The sequence below is a fragment of the Coffea eugenioides genome, chromosome 8 (genome assembly GCF_003713205.1).
Source record: "Coffea eugenioides isolate CCC68of chromosome 8, Ceug_1.0, whole genome shotgun sequence".
NCBI classification, from domain to species: domain Eukaryota; kingdom Viridiplantae; phylum Streptophyta; class Magnoliopsida; order Gentianales; family Rubiaceae; genus Coffea; species Coffea eugenioides.
The window spans coordinates 21,736,178-21,751,593 of NC_040042.1; the positions used below are offsets into that span (position 1 = coordinate 21,736,178).

Below are 15,416 nucleotides of genomic sequence, written 5' to 3' on the forward strand. Positions count from 1 at the left end.
AAAATAAAAAAAAATTGGAATGGTTTTTTTCCCTCTTTTTCACCCTTTTAATACCAAGAAAAAAAAATAAAAAAGTGTCTTCTCCCTTTTTTCCACCCTCTTTAATAACAAGGGGAAAAAAGTCAAAAAAAATGTCTTCTTCTTTTTTTCCTCGTGCACTTATCAATACTTGAAATAAGAAAATAGAGGGATAACTCAATTTTGAAAAAAGAAAATAAAAATAATAAAGAATCCAATGTGCTTATTATTTTAAAATTACTACTTACTCTTCACCCCTACCACCCACTCTAACTTATTTTAAATTAATTATAATATTGGATTCTTCTTTATTTTCTTTTTTTCTGAAATTGAATTTTCTATCAACCTCTATCCCATTTCTTTTTTTTTCTTATTAGTTGAGAATGAAAAAAAAAGGAACCCTTTTACATTTTTTCTTGGTCCTCTTAGAATGAAAAAGGAGAATAACTGCGAGGTCAAATCCCTACAAAATAATGTTAAAAAGGTAAATTGATATTAGCACTATAGTTTAAAGGGATAAAGTTATAATAACCCCCAATTTTAGTAACCTTGTTGCTAAAAATTATGTAATTCCTCTCTTTCCAGACATATGGTGTTGATGTTTACTCATCATTTCATAGTGTTTACTCATCAGTCCACAAAGCAAAGTTTACTTTTGCCGTGTTCTTCAAGTTATTTTAAACACTAAAAATATAAAGATTATTTCTAGAAACATTACTCGTGAAGGAAACGTATTCTTTGCCAGAAACCATTACTAGAATCAGATATTAAAGTTATGTTTCTTCTGCTGTTAATTGCCTGTATATAATTGAGATCATCTCCACCTCGCGGCAAACCTAACCGAATCCAAAAAAGTTGTATTTAAGGTACAATGATTTGATTCTGATAACGATTCTTCAGCAATCATATTTTTCCTCCAAGCCTTAAGTTGTGTCATTTGGTGGGTATGTCTGATTAATTGACTTCGTACCAGCTGCAAATAAATAACACAGAGGACCCATTAATACCCTGATACTTGTCTGATCCTTATCCTTGATTTGCTAAACAATTGGGTATTGTCGTATGTGGTAGTTTCACCTCTTGTTGACTTGTTCTGGCGGTTTTAGCGTCCATGGATAATCAATTCGACATCACTGATTTGGATTCCAATCTTTGGTTTTTTGAATAGACTTGAGTCTATTTTTATTTTTTTTTGGCCAAAAGACTTGAGTTTAACACGCATCGAACTCCGATCTATGTCAAGAGAGTGGGTTAGATGCATGGACTCTAGACTATATCAGCTCTAAAAGTATCCTTCTTGTTGTTATCAATAATTTTGCATTAATATGACAGGCATTGATCTTTCTTAATGAACTTAGAACTTATGAATTTTGTCTGAATAGAAGATTGCATTTTTCAGTTCAATTCCATTGAGGTAATTAAGTTAATTTCACTACAAATTTTAAACTACTGCCCTTTCTGTCTAGTCCATTGACATTTTGATTGGCTTCATGGTAGAGATATGCACAAAACTTCAGCAATTGTCAACCAGTTAGCATTCTTTAGAACCAGGTTCATTCGAAAGAAAACCCACATTCCAGGGTAAAATTAGACCATCCCTTAGTGCTCATTATTCCGATGCATGGAAAGCTTTTTCATCGAATGTAATAGTTCTACCAGCTTAAGATATCTTTTCCGTTTGTTGGATTTTTCCATGGTTCAGCATCCCTGTCTTAGCAATTTTATCTCTAGTTCAGAGGAGATTCTACACCTTATAAAAAGGGAGGCAAAACCCAAGAATTGGAGAGTCAAATTTCATGGTTTTCAGACTAATGTCTCGACTGGTTGAGGTGAATACTGGGTTACACTCAGAATTTGTCACGGAAATCATATCTGAATGATTTCGTACCAACTGAAAATAATTAAGAGGACCCATTATATGTGTGATCCACGAGGTGATAGATACATTGGAGTTTTCTCAAGTGGTAATTGCACCTCCTGATAACAGGTTTCTCGTGGGTTTAACGTGTAAGGATTTATTTGATTTGGATTTGATCTTTGGTCAAATTTCAATAATTTTGATTTGATTTGGAAACTTTTTTTTTATTGATTCTAATATTTATTCTTTAGTTATCTTTCAGATTTCCAAGTTTAATTTCTATCCCTGGAAAATCAGTATACAATAATAAGTTGCAATTTTTTACAATGTTTTGACTTGACACACATGTCAAAGTCAACCAAATGCCTAATTTAGTGAATTCACCATGTAATTGCTGTAAAAACTTTTTGTATGTATTAATGGGTGATATATTTTTGTTCTCTCTTTTCTTCGTACAAGTAGTAGGGTAAGGGAAGTTAGCTGGGTGCTATGTTATTTGGAAAGATTTTCACCATGCCTTTTTTCAACCTGAAACTTATGGTCCCTCCAAATATTACTTACTACAATTAGTATAAAAATTTAAATGTGCTAATAACCTAAAGTCCAACTCTCCAACTTCCAAAAGTGCTGGGACTTTATATTGGTTCCTTCTACTTCTTCAGTCTACTAGTATCCAAGAGCTCGAGTACTTTCGATATTTTAGTTGTTCAGCTCAAGTCACCTTGTCCGAATGTGTAATACTTGAAATCATTACATTGGCGTCACTCATATTTGATCATCTGTATTTTAATTAAACTCCGAGGAGTACTAGTGCTACTTTTGACAATCAAAGCTCTATATGTTTCAATTTCTTTGTGCATCTGGAACACATGTTACTAGATTGCAGTCTAAAGGTTTTTTTTTTTTCATTTTCTGCTAATGTATACCCTAATGTAGATTTTTTTTTTTTTAATATTTTCCCCGGATGGAGGTTTATCAATTCAAACAACTTACTTAGAGGACTGATTTACAGCAGCCTGGATTAGAATGTTATGCTTAATTGGTGAACAAGTGCTTTTCTCTTCCTAGTTAATTAGTTGCCTTAAGTATGTCCTAGGAGGATGTTGAAACAATTTGTCAGTCTTTGTTATACTCTATCTGTCACAATTTTTTATTTTAATGAAAATCTTATTTGTTAAGATCAGTAAGTTAATTTCAGTCTTTTCTACTTTTCACCAAAATTCAACATCTGAACGATTGCTACATGTCATCCACAAGATGACAAGGCTTAAGGGTAGACAAATAGTAAATATATCATGTGGACCTTTTGGAAATGACAAACATTGTGGAGGAAGGAGGGCGCAAAAATGAATGAAATTCTTTTCCGGACGAAAGAAGTAAAAGTTAATTTTATGATGGGCATTGCTGTTATTTTGAGTAAAATATGTATTTCCTTAATTCAACCTTTTCTTAATATGTGATTTGAGTAAAATATGTATTTGATTCAACCAATAATGTATCCTCTGAAAAGTAGACCTTTTCCTCTCACTATGGTAGAATGGCAAACATTAGCGTATACATAGCAGAGTTTTGAAATTCAATTAAGTTCAGGTTCAGAAGTCGAGAGGTTTAAGTTCAATTGGTTGGACTTAAACAAATGCTAAAAATAAACAATTTGAAAGACATAAGAATCACAAGTCAATTACATACAAATTAAAAAATGCGCAAAAAATGTAAAACAATATACAAAAAAATTTTCAAAAGGCTTTCCAAAAAATGCAACCACTATGTTCTGTTTTTCAAATACATATTTTGTGGGACAAGATTAATTTGAAGAGCTAGCGTGGGATGCGTCGAGAATGGAAAACTTTGATTTATTAACTCTATGATTGTCCGTCTACTTAATTTTTATATTAAGTTTTACTGCTAAAATAACGTCTTCGGTGCAACGTTGGTTTCTTGAGATTGATTCCTTACCAACCATATATTTCTTCTGAACTCGGAGTGGGCTCTCATGTTGTGGTGGGCACCGTTTCTGTATAAACAATTTGTTATGCACGATATTGGTTTCAGGATATCGATTCTTATATTTCTTCTGAGCTCTGGTTTGCCTCTATGTTGTGGATACGTCCGATTGACCTCCTACTTCGTACCAACAAAAAAAAAATAAAAAAAAATCAAAGAGATAACTGCGTGATTCAAGAGTTGATAAACGATTGCGTGTGTTAATTGTAGTTGCACTTCTTGATCACATGATTCTAGTTGTCGATCTCCTTGATTTGGATTTCGATCTAATTCGAATAGTTTTGATTCTTTTAGATTATGTCTTTCGTGTGCATTTCAATCTTTAGAATTTAATAATTGTTTCTTAGATTGCTTTTACCTGTTTGCTAGTGATTTTACATAAATTATTTCAATTGCGACTCCAATGATGTTATCCTCACAAAGTCTCTTGGCAAACACTTAATCTACGGGTCCATTAAGTTGGTGTATGTTCTCATACGTACAACAGTCACCACGTTATTTCGTGGCATTTGCTTAAGATACTCATATCTAAGACTAACATGTCTAGATTTATCATTAATATAAATATGTATAGACTAATTCTCACTTTGTCTAAATATTTATTTTCTTCCTATTCTATTAAAATAATTGGAGGAATGTTGGAGTATTTTAATAAAATATGAAATTTATTTGATCAATTCTCTCAAAAAGTTTTACAACAATTTAATTTGGGAGTTTTTGGGGATTGCAAACCTTAATGTTGAGAATTATGATAGAGGAGTTACAAATTATGTTTCTTACCATTTTTAAATGCATGAAATATTATGTCATCAATTTGTATAGGTTACAAATCCTACAATTTTATATATTTTATGTATTTGTATGAATAAATGAATGTATGTATGTGTGTGTGTGTAATTATTTTCATATTGTACTTGGATATGTAACCTATATTTCTAAATGAATTGTGTAGCATATAAATAGTGAAATTCTTTGAAAAATTTTACACTTCTCTCAACAGAAACATCTTCTAAATAGAATTTTTTCTACAGTCATTTCTTTTTCTAGTACTCTATTTAGGTATTGGGGAGGCTTCTGCTTCTCTTGATTGTACAGGTCAAAGAGAAGCAACATCCTTTGAGTCGGACTGTTGTATCCTGTAGATGGCGCTTTAGACCTCCTGTAGCAATTCTTAAAAAAGAAAAACTGTAGGACCATGTATCATTTTAAAGAGAGTATCCTTATGCACCTCAATCCTATCATACTTCTTAGTTGTTGTTTAAGTTCGTGTTCATCATCCTAGAACATGCCAAATTACTCACATAATAAAATATTACATTTTTAAATATAATATTGAGGTAAGCATCTTGTTCAATTTTGTTCATTGAACTAAATTTGAAATATATTTTTTAAACTTATTTGATTATTTTAGATCAGAGGACAAATAATGTAGATGTTGTTAAGGAGAAACACCTCAAGAAAGTCTACTAAAAAAGCCCAATATGTAAGTGAAGAATCTAATTTTAATGCAAAAACTTAGGCTTTTAGGTCTTATGCACTTACTTACATATTAATTGCTTTTTTTCCATTTCTCAAACCAATGTGAGACATAATTCTTTTAGCCATGAACCTAACAATTTTTACGTTTATGAGTTTACATTGAATCCAAATTTATAATTTCTTCTTCAATCGTACTTTAATACTACATGTAAGCCACCTTAATTTCCAAGGTTACCTCTTCTCCCAATCATTGACCTACTTTTCTTTAACATCCAAATTGGATTCTGAACCCTGCCAAACATTGATTCCTTGATGTAATACCAACTAGACCCCCTATCAAACCCATTGCGCATCTGATCCAAGTAAGATGTTTATGAAGGCAAGGTTAAGAGGTTATAAGCTGTTATATATACATAATTACTACAAGTTATCTTAGAATTCAGAAAACATCATGGCAGATTTAACTTATCACCGTTTCGGCCAGCAAATAAAATTTCCAGCAATATCATTTCAAAATGTTCAATAAAATTCTAGCAATGTTTACAAAATTTTGATCTACCATTGTGAAGTTATTTTCCTTTTGTAAAAGCAGTCTTAAGAAGCGGTGATAACAGACTCTTCTTCTGCAGTGACATCTCATCCAGCAAACAAATCCAAGGGAAAGACCCACTCTTCTTCGCCGGCAGCATCTCCAACTCCGGCGAAGACCCACTTTCAGAGGTAAGCTACTTCGGCATCTCTCTCTCTGCTTTAAAAGCGGCCAATATCAACGGCTCATCCCCACTCTGACACCGACATCTCATTCCTGTTCCTACAATAGCATTACCAACAAGGGTGAAGACTCCTTAAGTATTTCCAGAGCTTTTTGGCCATGGAGAATCTCTACTGCTGCCTCATCACCATCTTATCGTGTTCTTTGCTTCTCATCTCCAAAAACTTGCTATTCAACCATGTCAAGAACAAGAAGTTACCGCCAAGTCCACTTGCTCTGCCAATAATTGGCCATCTTTACCTTATCAAGAACTCACTCTTCCAAGACTTAACTTCATTATCAGCTAAATATGGTCCAATATTCTTTCTCCAATTCGGTTGGCGTTCCTTTGTTGTTGTGTCGTCTCCAGCTGCCATTGAAGAGTGCTTCACCCAGAATGATATTACGCTTGCAAACCGTCCTCGGACCATGGCTGGAGATAGATTGACCTATAACTACACAGGCCCTGGGGTGGCCCCTTATGGCGACTTGTGGAGGGTTCTTCGTGGCCTCTTTGTTGTTGAATCTCTCTCTTTCAACAGCCTCCAGAGGACTTCAGTTATCAGGGAAGAGGAATGTCAGATGATTCTCAGGTCAATCTACAGAGTTTCAAAGAATGAAAGCCAAGTAAGAGTTGATTTGAGCCATTGGATTTCTATTTTCACACTCAATGTTATGATGAGGATGCTTGTTGGAAGATGCTCCGTCAGAGAGGAGGATGCTGGAGAGGAGTTGGGCATGCAAATAATTGAAGAATTCAGAGAAATGTTTGGTTCAAGCATTTCAATGAATTTGTGTGACTTCTTCCCTGTGTTAAGGTGGCTTGGCTACAAAGGGTTGGAAAAGGAAATGATCTCTTTGCAGAAGAAGAGAGATAATTTCGGTCAGGGTTTCATAGATGAATTTCGATGTTCAAATACTCTGCTGGACAAGGAGAAGAAGGCACTGATTGCAAATCTGCTTTCTCGTAAGGAAAATGAATCTGTTTTTTTATCAGATGACGCCATAAAGAGTTTTGCATTTATAATGCTTACAGCAGGAAGAGAAACGTCCACGCTGACCATCGAATGGGCTATGCTGCTTTTGCTAAATAACCATACGGCACTACAGAAACTCAGGACTGAGATTGACATCAACATAGGACATGGAAGACTGTTGAGAGAATCTGATATCCCAAAGCTTCCTTATCTTCATTGTGTTGTCAATGAGACAATGAGACTGTACCCCGCAGCACCACTTCTGCAACCTCATTATGCATCTGAAGATTGCAAGGTAGGGATGTATGACATTCCCAAAGGTACAATTGTTTTAGCTAATGCCTGGGCCGTGCATCGGGATCCAACACTCTGGGAGGAGCCTGAGAAATTCATGCCAGAAAGATTCGAAGTGAAGAAATTGATGGACAAAGAAGAGTTCAATTCCAAGTTCTTGCCATTTGGGATGGGGAGGAGAGCTTGTCCAGGAGCCAATCTAGGCATTCGGAGTGTTTCATTGGCAATCGGTACAATCATCCAATGTTTTGATTGGGATAAAGTCGAACAGGATGGTGACTTGGACATTAACTTTAGTAATAGAATCACTCTGCAGAAGGCTAAACATTTGGAGGCCCTATGCGTTCCACGCCAAGAATCAATTCTGCTTCTCTCTCAACTTTGAAAGCCAACAACTAGAAGCTGTGAGTTTTGGTGGTACGAAGCTATCAAGTTGTTATCAGCCAGTGGCCTGCAAGACAATTCTTAATTATTGTATGAGTAGTTAAAATCTTTATGTGTTAACAATAATCTCTATCTGTGCTTAAAATTAGTATTTAGTTTTGTGTTTACAATCCCCTTGTCATCTACATCAGGCTAATGTATTATTGTTTGCCAAAAAAAAAAAAAAAACAAAGCCCCACTGTTTACTTGCTTAAAACACTAATCTCTTAGTATACATTTTGTTCAACACAACCCAAGGCAAATAGCACTTAATTCCAGCAAATGGATCAGTCAAGAAATCATATATATACTAATCTGTCATCAGCTAAGTGTAACAGTCATCAATTGGCAATTCAACATACGGCTACTTCCTTAATTTCTTCTATGTTAACTCCAACTTAACATGCAGAGGATGGTGATCAATCTACAGAGTATCTTTAGCAGTGATATAAAGTTTACAGCCAAGGAAATCGCAGAGCAAAGCTGGGCTAGGTCTTAATCTTCCCCCTCGGCCATGTTTTCAAAACTCTAACAGCAACCAGTTTTAAAACACAAATTTTTCTCCGATAATCCCTTCAGTTTATATTCAAATCTTTCATGCATGATGAAATCAAGGTATTATACAATATATTACAGCTTAGTACAGAATTTTAGAACCAAAATTCGCAAAAGGAAGCTGGTACTTCTTTATTTCTTGTTCTCGGATGAAGCTGAGAAATTTCCAGCAACCTCTCATCAATATTTGTTGGACTTGTGTGTGGGCCAGCCCATTTGTGGGCCAGTCCATTTGTGCAAGTAAGCAACGCTTGAGGGTTTCTCAAGCTTAAATACAAGTAGCAGCCGCAAGATGCAATTAGTTTTTCATGCGAGAAAAAGTGCCAGCCACCTTTGAGAGAAACGAAGAGAGAGAAAGAGTGAGAGCTAGAGAAAGAAAATTCTTTGCAATTTTGAAGCCTCAGTTGGAAGGTGATTTGAAGTCCGATTGAGACGAAATTTTACACACGGGATCTTCTCATCAAGCTCTACTTATCCACCGATTCAGATTTCAAATTTCCTCTTCGTTTAGTAACACCTTTCCAAACCCACTTTTCTGATAGTTGTAGTTTTTGGGGGTGATTTTATAGCAGATTTGCTTGGTTGATATTGGTGCTATTATTGTCATCCGATTATTTCGAATAGACCTGTGTATTCCCATTAGGGATAATTTCAGAAACCTCCCTTGAGGTTTCAAAAAATATCACAAAGCTCCCTCCACGTTTTCAAAATCTCTCTTACCACCCTTTGAATTGACATTTTGTTAACAATGTCTGTGAGAACCTCGAAAAAAAATATATATAAAATAATAATAATAATAAATATACAGTTACATATTACTTTTGCATGTTAGATTTTTAATAAATCCCACTTCTATCTTTACTTGTTCTTAAATAAGCACGTAAAAATAGTTTTTATGCTACAAACAATTCAATTGTGTAAAATATTGAAATTACTTGATTCTTGCCAAGATAAATTGATATTTCTTGATGTAAATTATTTTATCGCCTTAATATTAATTCCTTGAATTCCGATAGCTAGTTTTAATCGTTAATAATGTTAAGTGTTAATAGGAACCTTAGCAATAAGATGAAGTCGGTAAATTTTAGACAAAACCGTTACAAGTGCACTTAGTATACTTAGGACGTTAAAATCTCGATAATCGAATCTTTGCGAGAATAGTATATTATTAGGCATTCAAATTACAATTAGGGTAAATTTTGGAATTAGATTAAGAATAAGGACTTAAGTGGAAATTCGGAGGAAACGTGAAAAGAGTAAAATAGCCTCCACCACCTCGGAAGTTACCATGCAACCACCAAGGATCCATTGGCCAACCTTTTAAAATCACAATTCCATTTCTGCCGGATCACATTTCCTTTCTCCTCTCAAACACTCAACCTCCTCCATCCGTGATTCATCTTCATTTCAGCACCCCATCTCCACTCCACTATCACACCTCAAACCACAACAACATTCTCTCTTTGCCTTGTTATTATCGACCGAGAGTGAAGAGCCGAGCTTCCCATTTTCCTGTCTGATCAGAAGCTTGAGCAAGGGAGGAAGTTGCGCAAGTTGCTTTCTTAAACTGTTCGCGAGTGAGTGTGAGTGATAACCGCGTGAGTTTTATCATCCTCTTCCTCACTGCCTAGAGCTTCCATTCCTTTCTTCAACCTCAACCAGCTGCGATCATCCTCCATTCCATTCCGCGTGCAAGCTTGAGCAAGAGAGGGAGTTGGCGGGCTGCATTCCTGTGCTGTCAGAGAGCTAGCCGAGAAAGAAACATTGCAGCTTCTTGTTGCGTGAGCTGAGCTTCCAGCCGAGGTAAATTCTAGACTTAGGCTAGCTAATTATGGGTAGATGAAGCTGTTTAAGAGCTTGCATGTGAAGTTTATGCTTCCGGATGATGAAATCAAAGCATTAGAAAAATCTGATTTGGAAGGAATGGGTTTGCCGAGAAGCTGAAATGGAAATGCAGCTTTAATTTTGTTTCCCTGAGGCAATCTAAGCTTATAAATGTGATTAACTAATTTAAGACAAGATGATTAAGCTTTGCATGCAGCTCATTAGCTCGGTTAAGCAAGAAAAAAAAATGAACAAGAAAATCTGCTGCATGCAAGATCATCCGAGAATAGCCGAATGAATTTCTGGATTTGTGGATGTTTATAGTTGCTGTCCGAACTTGATCTGAACTAGAAATGATAGTAATTTCATTAAGTAGCCTTGCATGTTAGTTTTGGGTACTTAACACAATGATTCAACTGAGGTAAATTCGGATTTAAGACCAAAAATGTTGAAGCAAAGTGCTGGAATTTCTCAGCTTAGCCGAGGGAAGAAGAAAGAATTTTTCCAGATTTCTTTTGCAAATTTTGGGTTCCAGATTGTTACATTAAAGTTTGATTCGCTGTAAAATATCCTATACTTGTTGATTGCACTTTATAATATTGTAAGATAGCCATGCATGTGGCTGTTGAGCCGTGGAAAAAAAAAAGAGAAGAAGAAAGAAATCTGAATTTTTAGAATTGCTTGAGAGTTAAGCCGCCATGACATTCTTCATGTTTTTGGGTTGAGTTCTTGGCTATTTAAGTGATTTGCACAAGCGTTAAATTTTTAATGGAATTAATTGCTGGAATTACATGTTATTAGTTCTAGTTGGTTGATTTCACTTTAGAATATATTAAGATGGTTATGCATGTGAAATTTTGGGGTGACCATTTGATTTTATGGCTGAAATGTTGACATGGAAGTTACTTGGTGGATAAACCACTAGCGGTTTAGTCGATGGAATTTCTTGGCATTGGAATGGATATTTTGGAAAAAAAAAATGGCTGGAAAATGTTTAATCTGTAATTGTTATGTGTAATGAGGTTATTGGTTGCAATCTTGGAAAAGAGGTTGTTGCAAATCTTGTCCTTGGTTTCAAATACATGAAATTGATTTTTAATCTTTGAAATTTTGGTTAAATTGTTGTAAGAAGTAATTGTTGGATGCCAAGAGCTAATGATTGATGAAGCTCTTGGCCATTTGAGTATTTTTTGCAAGAGTAAAATTTTGGTTGGATTTGTTTGACGTTTTGGACTACCTTTGCTTAATTTTGATTAGAATTGAACTTGTGAGACCTAGGGCTAATGATTCATGAAGCCCTAGCGAAACTGATGTTTGAATTGCGATTTTCGGTTATATTGGTTTGGTCTGGACATGCATAAAAAAAAAATTTTTTTTGAACATAAATGGATGAGATTACTCGAGAAAAATGTGCACTTGGTTGACTATTGTGAGAAAATTTGGCCAAGAGAAGGGGATTGAGCATCCGATCAGTTTTCCTTCGAATTATAGCTGAAACTTTCATACTGGATGCTTAAGACTATTTTGTGGCTTGCTAGTCACTTTTTGCTTGTTGAATTGAAGTAAAAACTGAAGAAAAATTATGGACAAAGCATTATAAGTTAACCGTTTATTGCTGGAGGTAGTATACGGTCACTGGCCGAATTAGTTAAGGTTTTTCGTGAGATTATTTTCTGGAATGGTGTAACATTTATGTTGGTTGAGATTGGGCAGATTATAAGCTATAAAGACTAAGCATAACACAATAATGCTAAAAATTCAAGTGTCGGTACTTTTAAAACCTGGCTAACCAGCTAGTTCTTTCTTTCGCTTAAACTAGCTTTATTACCTTTAGAAAATGATTGCACTAGTTTTTAAAACCCTAGGTTTTATTTTATTTTATTTTCTTTCTTTTAAAATTGTCCCGGCTAGTTGTTCTAGAGGAAAATTGTCAAAAACACGAGATTTTAATAATTTTAACTAAAAAAAAAATTGTAGAAAACTTGCTCGGCAAGAAAACTTACTTTAAGTAAATTAGATTTAGCTACACCTCTAGAAAGAAAAGTATTTTTAAGGAAACTATACGAAATATTTTACTGCTTTTAACTTTAAGTGGATTGTCGATTTATTTCAAGAAAATAAACTAGTTATATACTAGATAATCTTTTATATACGTAAACCAAGAACTTGTATAGTAAAACTTATAGTTTTAGAACTTGGTTTTCTAGAGTTTAGCGAGGACGTGGATTTCGATTCCCAACTTGATCTGTGACTTCACTCTTGGTGAGTGTCCCTGCTTGTTCTATGCCTACTTGATTAAAGTGCTTTCTTGACTTGATATGTGATAATTGGAAAATGGTTTCTGATCCATCGAAGTGAGCAGTGTGTACTTTATCACACTAGCCTTTCGAGTGGTGACTTGTTTGAAATGTTTTCGTGAGCATCCTGCTTGCACTTGCTAAGCACTGAGTAGGGGAATGTACCACACCTTAGGGTGGGAGGGCCTCTTATCCTATCTCACGTGCTAAGTACTGAGTAAGGGAATGTACCACACCTGAGGGTGGGAGGGCCTCTTATCCTATCTCAAGTACTAAATCACTAGGCAGGGGAATGTACCACACCTTAATGGTAGGAGGGCCTCTTATCCTGACCTGGTAACCACGTGTTGGACGTAACGTTGTTGGGTGAATCCCTCGACCAGTCTATATTAAGGTATACTCGAGTATTACCACTCTCGTGTTTGGCGTTCGGGCCCGGTAAAGGGGTATGATTGGTGGCCGGAGTTAAGAAAAATAAAAAGATCTACATGGACCTTAGGTAGTGAGAGTTGACGGAGGGTCAACTACGGTAGATTTTGATCAAGCGTGGAGAATGGCTCCTGAGAGCCCTGTATCCTATCTTGTGCTGTTATACGCTTTCCTAATTGTTCAATTTGTGAAATTGTTACTCGCTGATTGATTTACGTGATTGCATGTTTTGGGGCACCACTGAGATTTAGCTCACCCCACGTTCATTTGTTTTCCTTGACAGGTCCTGGCACTTGAGCAAGACTTGAAATCTAATTTCACTTTTATGCATGTAGTTTGAGTTAAACATTGTATCTTTTATTTTGGATTGCCGCTTGAAGCTGGAAAAGTGTAAACCCTGGAATTGTTATTTGGCTTGTACTAATGTATTTGGATTGTATGTTTTTGTTGCCTGGTTTGTAACGCGTAAGGTATTTAAGAGTCGACGATTGGCTATCTTAAAAATGCTGTTATCTCTGAAGTTAATGTGGTTTTAGTCTTCAGCCTATTTGGAAGGAAACGGTGTTGTAATAGTTTAGGTTATTCTTCGGAAGGAGTTGGATAGTTTGCTTGTGTGAGTCCTGGCGAGAGCTAGGCAGACGGCCCGCCAACCCTCTGGTTCATCTTAGGGGGAAGTGGGGCTGCCACAGGTGATATCAGAGCTTCGGCTTCAGATCTCTGTAGTGTATCCTAGGCCAAAGTTTAGGATGCCGGACTATGGGATTTGATTTGATTTGAAAGTTAAGCGATTGAGGGATAAAACCTATAGCCATTTCGTGTGGTCTCTGCGCGAAGTGAGCTTGGGCCAAGTGGTGTTATGGTTCTAATTACGTGAACAGGTGTTAAGAATTAAGGACTCTTTTGAGCATAATTTATGAGCCGGGCATGTTATAAGTGTAAAATCTTTATCATGGAACTTGCGGAAGGTAGATATATATGTCGGGTAGGAATCTATAATATGGATGATTTACTCTTGGGACCGGCCGGCTCGTGTTGTGAATTATCTTATTGTGGATTCTTGTACTTGAGTACTGAATTGTGGAGAGCGTGATATAAGGGACTGTATCTTGATTAAATTTGAGGTATGTCTGGATGGCAAAGGCCAAGGCACGAAAGATTTTACATGTGACCTAGTAATTAGACTGGTCGGGGGAAGGGTTTGATATGAAAGTGTTATCATGGACTACTCATGTGCTAGTCTGGCTCGGGCTTTCTAGAGGGTGGCTAGATTGTAAGGGAATTTGCACCTAAGGCCTGTTCCCTTTTGCGATGACCGTGAGGACTTGATAAGTAATTACTTGACTTTGAGTCAGTCTAGTTACAACCATAGAGGTATTTTCTACCCCTCTTGTAAGATTCGATAACCGTAGTTTGGCTTTCGATAAACTAACCTTGCCTATATTTTCTTGATATTTATCCCTTGACGTCAAAAGATGGACCTGACTTGATTATTATTATGTCAAGATCGAAAATTTGGAATTAGGTATGAAAAATTTGAGGCCTCCATACCTGTACGCTTCTAAGTTTAAATTTTTTGTGATTGGATTGGGAGTAAGGGAACTTAACAGTTATACGGTAAAAGTCCCAAGTGTACCTAGTTACTTATCTTGATTCTCTAATTTGCCTAGCAGGCTATCACTTGAGTTCGAACGAATCAGGAAGATGGCACATTTGGCTGATACGTATAAGGAGATAGAGATTCTTCGAAAGGAAGTAGAGTTCCAAAAGAGATTAGCTGAGCACTGGGAAGGGCGACGGAAGCAGGAGTATTCGGAGAAAGTTGAACTACTGCACAAGAACATGGAGCTGAAAAAGAAATACGAAGGGATTCCGGAAGAGGTACGAAGTAAGTTTGAGTTAGTGCCTTTGTCTAGTCAAATGGCCTCTCAGGACATTCCTAGTAATAAAGATGAAAGAGGTGAAGGAAGTGTTCGCGACCACAAAGGGAAACGTAAAGAGATGGATGGAAATGGAATTGCTATGAGGGATAAGAGGAGGAAAGAGAAAAAGAATGGACACTTTAAGAAGAAATGTGTGGCTCCTAAGTGTGAAACGTGTAACAAAAGTCATACAGGAATATGTTATGTGAAAATTGGTGCATGCTTTAGATGCGGTCAACTGGGACACCAAGTGAGGAACTGCCCAGAACAAATGAATTTTGGGATGGTGAAGCTGCTGTAATAGTGAAAATCGGCAAGTAGTGATGTGTTAGCTGAAATAGTTGTATTTATGGACCTATGTGTATGTAACCTCTATGTAGTGAGTATGTTTCCAATAAAAGTAGTGGACCTAGTACTTGATATTATGATGAATAACATTAAATCTTGGTGAGTTCGCAGTATTTTTTTTTACTTTTGGTCTCGATGTTAAGTGACAAAGTGAAGTAGTGAGCAATTGTGGTTTCGATGGTTATTAAGCTTCAATAATTGAGGATTATCGTGCTAGACTAGCAAGAGAGAAGAAGATTG

General features: G+C 36.0%; 1 protein-coding gene across 1 annotated transcript in view; it reads left to right on the plus strand.

Annotated features, from left to right (window-relative positions):
• Positions 1-7,766, plus strand: part of LOC113780405 (isoflavone 2'-hydroxylase-like) — a 51,890-nt gene extending 44,124 nt beyond the window's left edge. The window contains exons 2-3 of the mRNA XM_027326209.1: positions 5,952-6,079; positions 6,219-7,766. Coding sequence (XP_027182010.1) covers positions 5,952-6,079; positions 6,219-7,766 — 1,676 coding nt within the window. The remainder of the gene's footprint in view (positions 1-5,951; positions 6,080-6,218) is intronic.
• Positions 7,767-15,416: the final 7,650 nt, after the last annotated feature.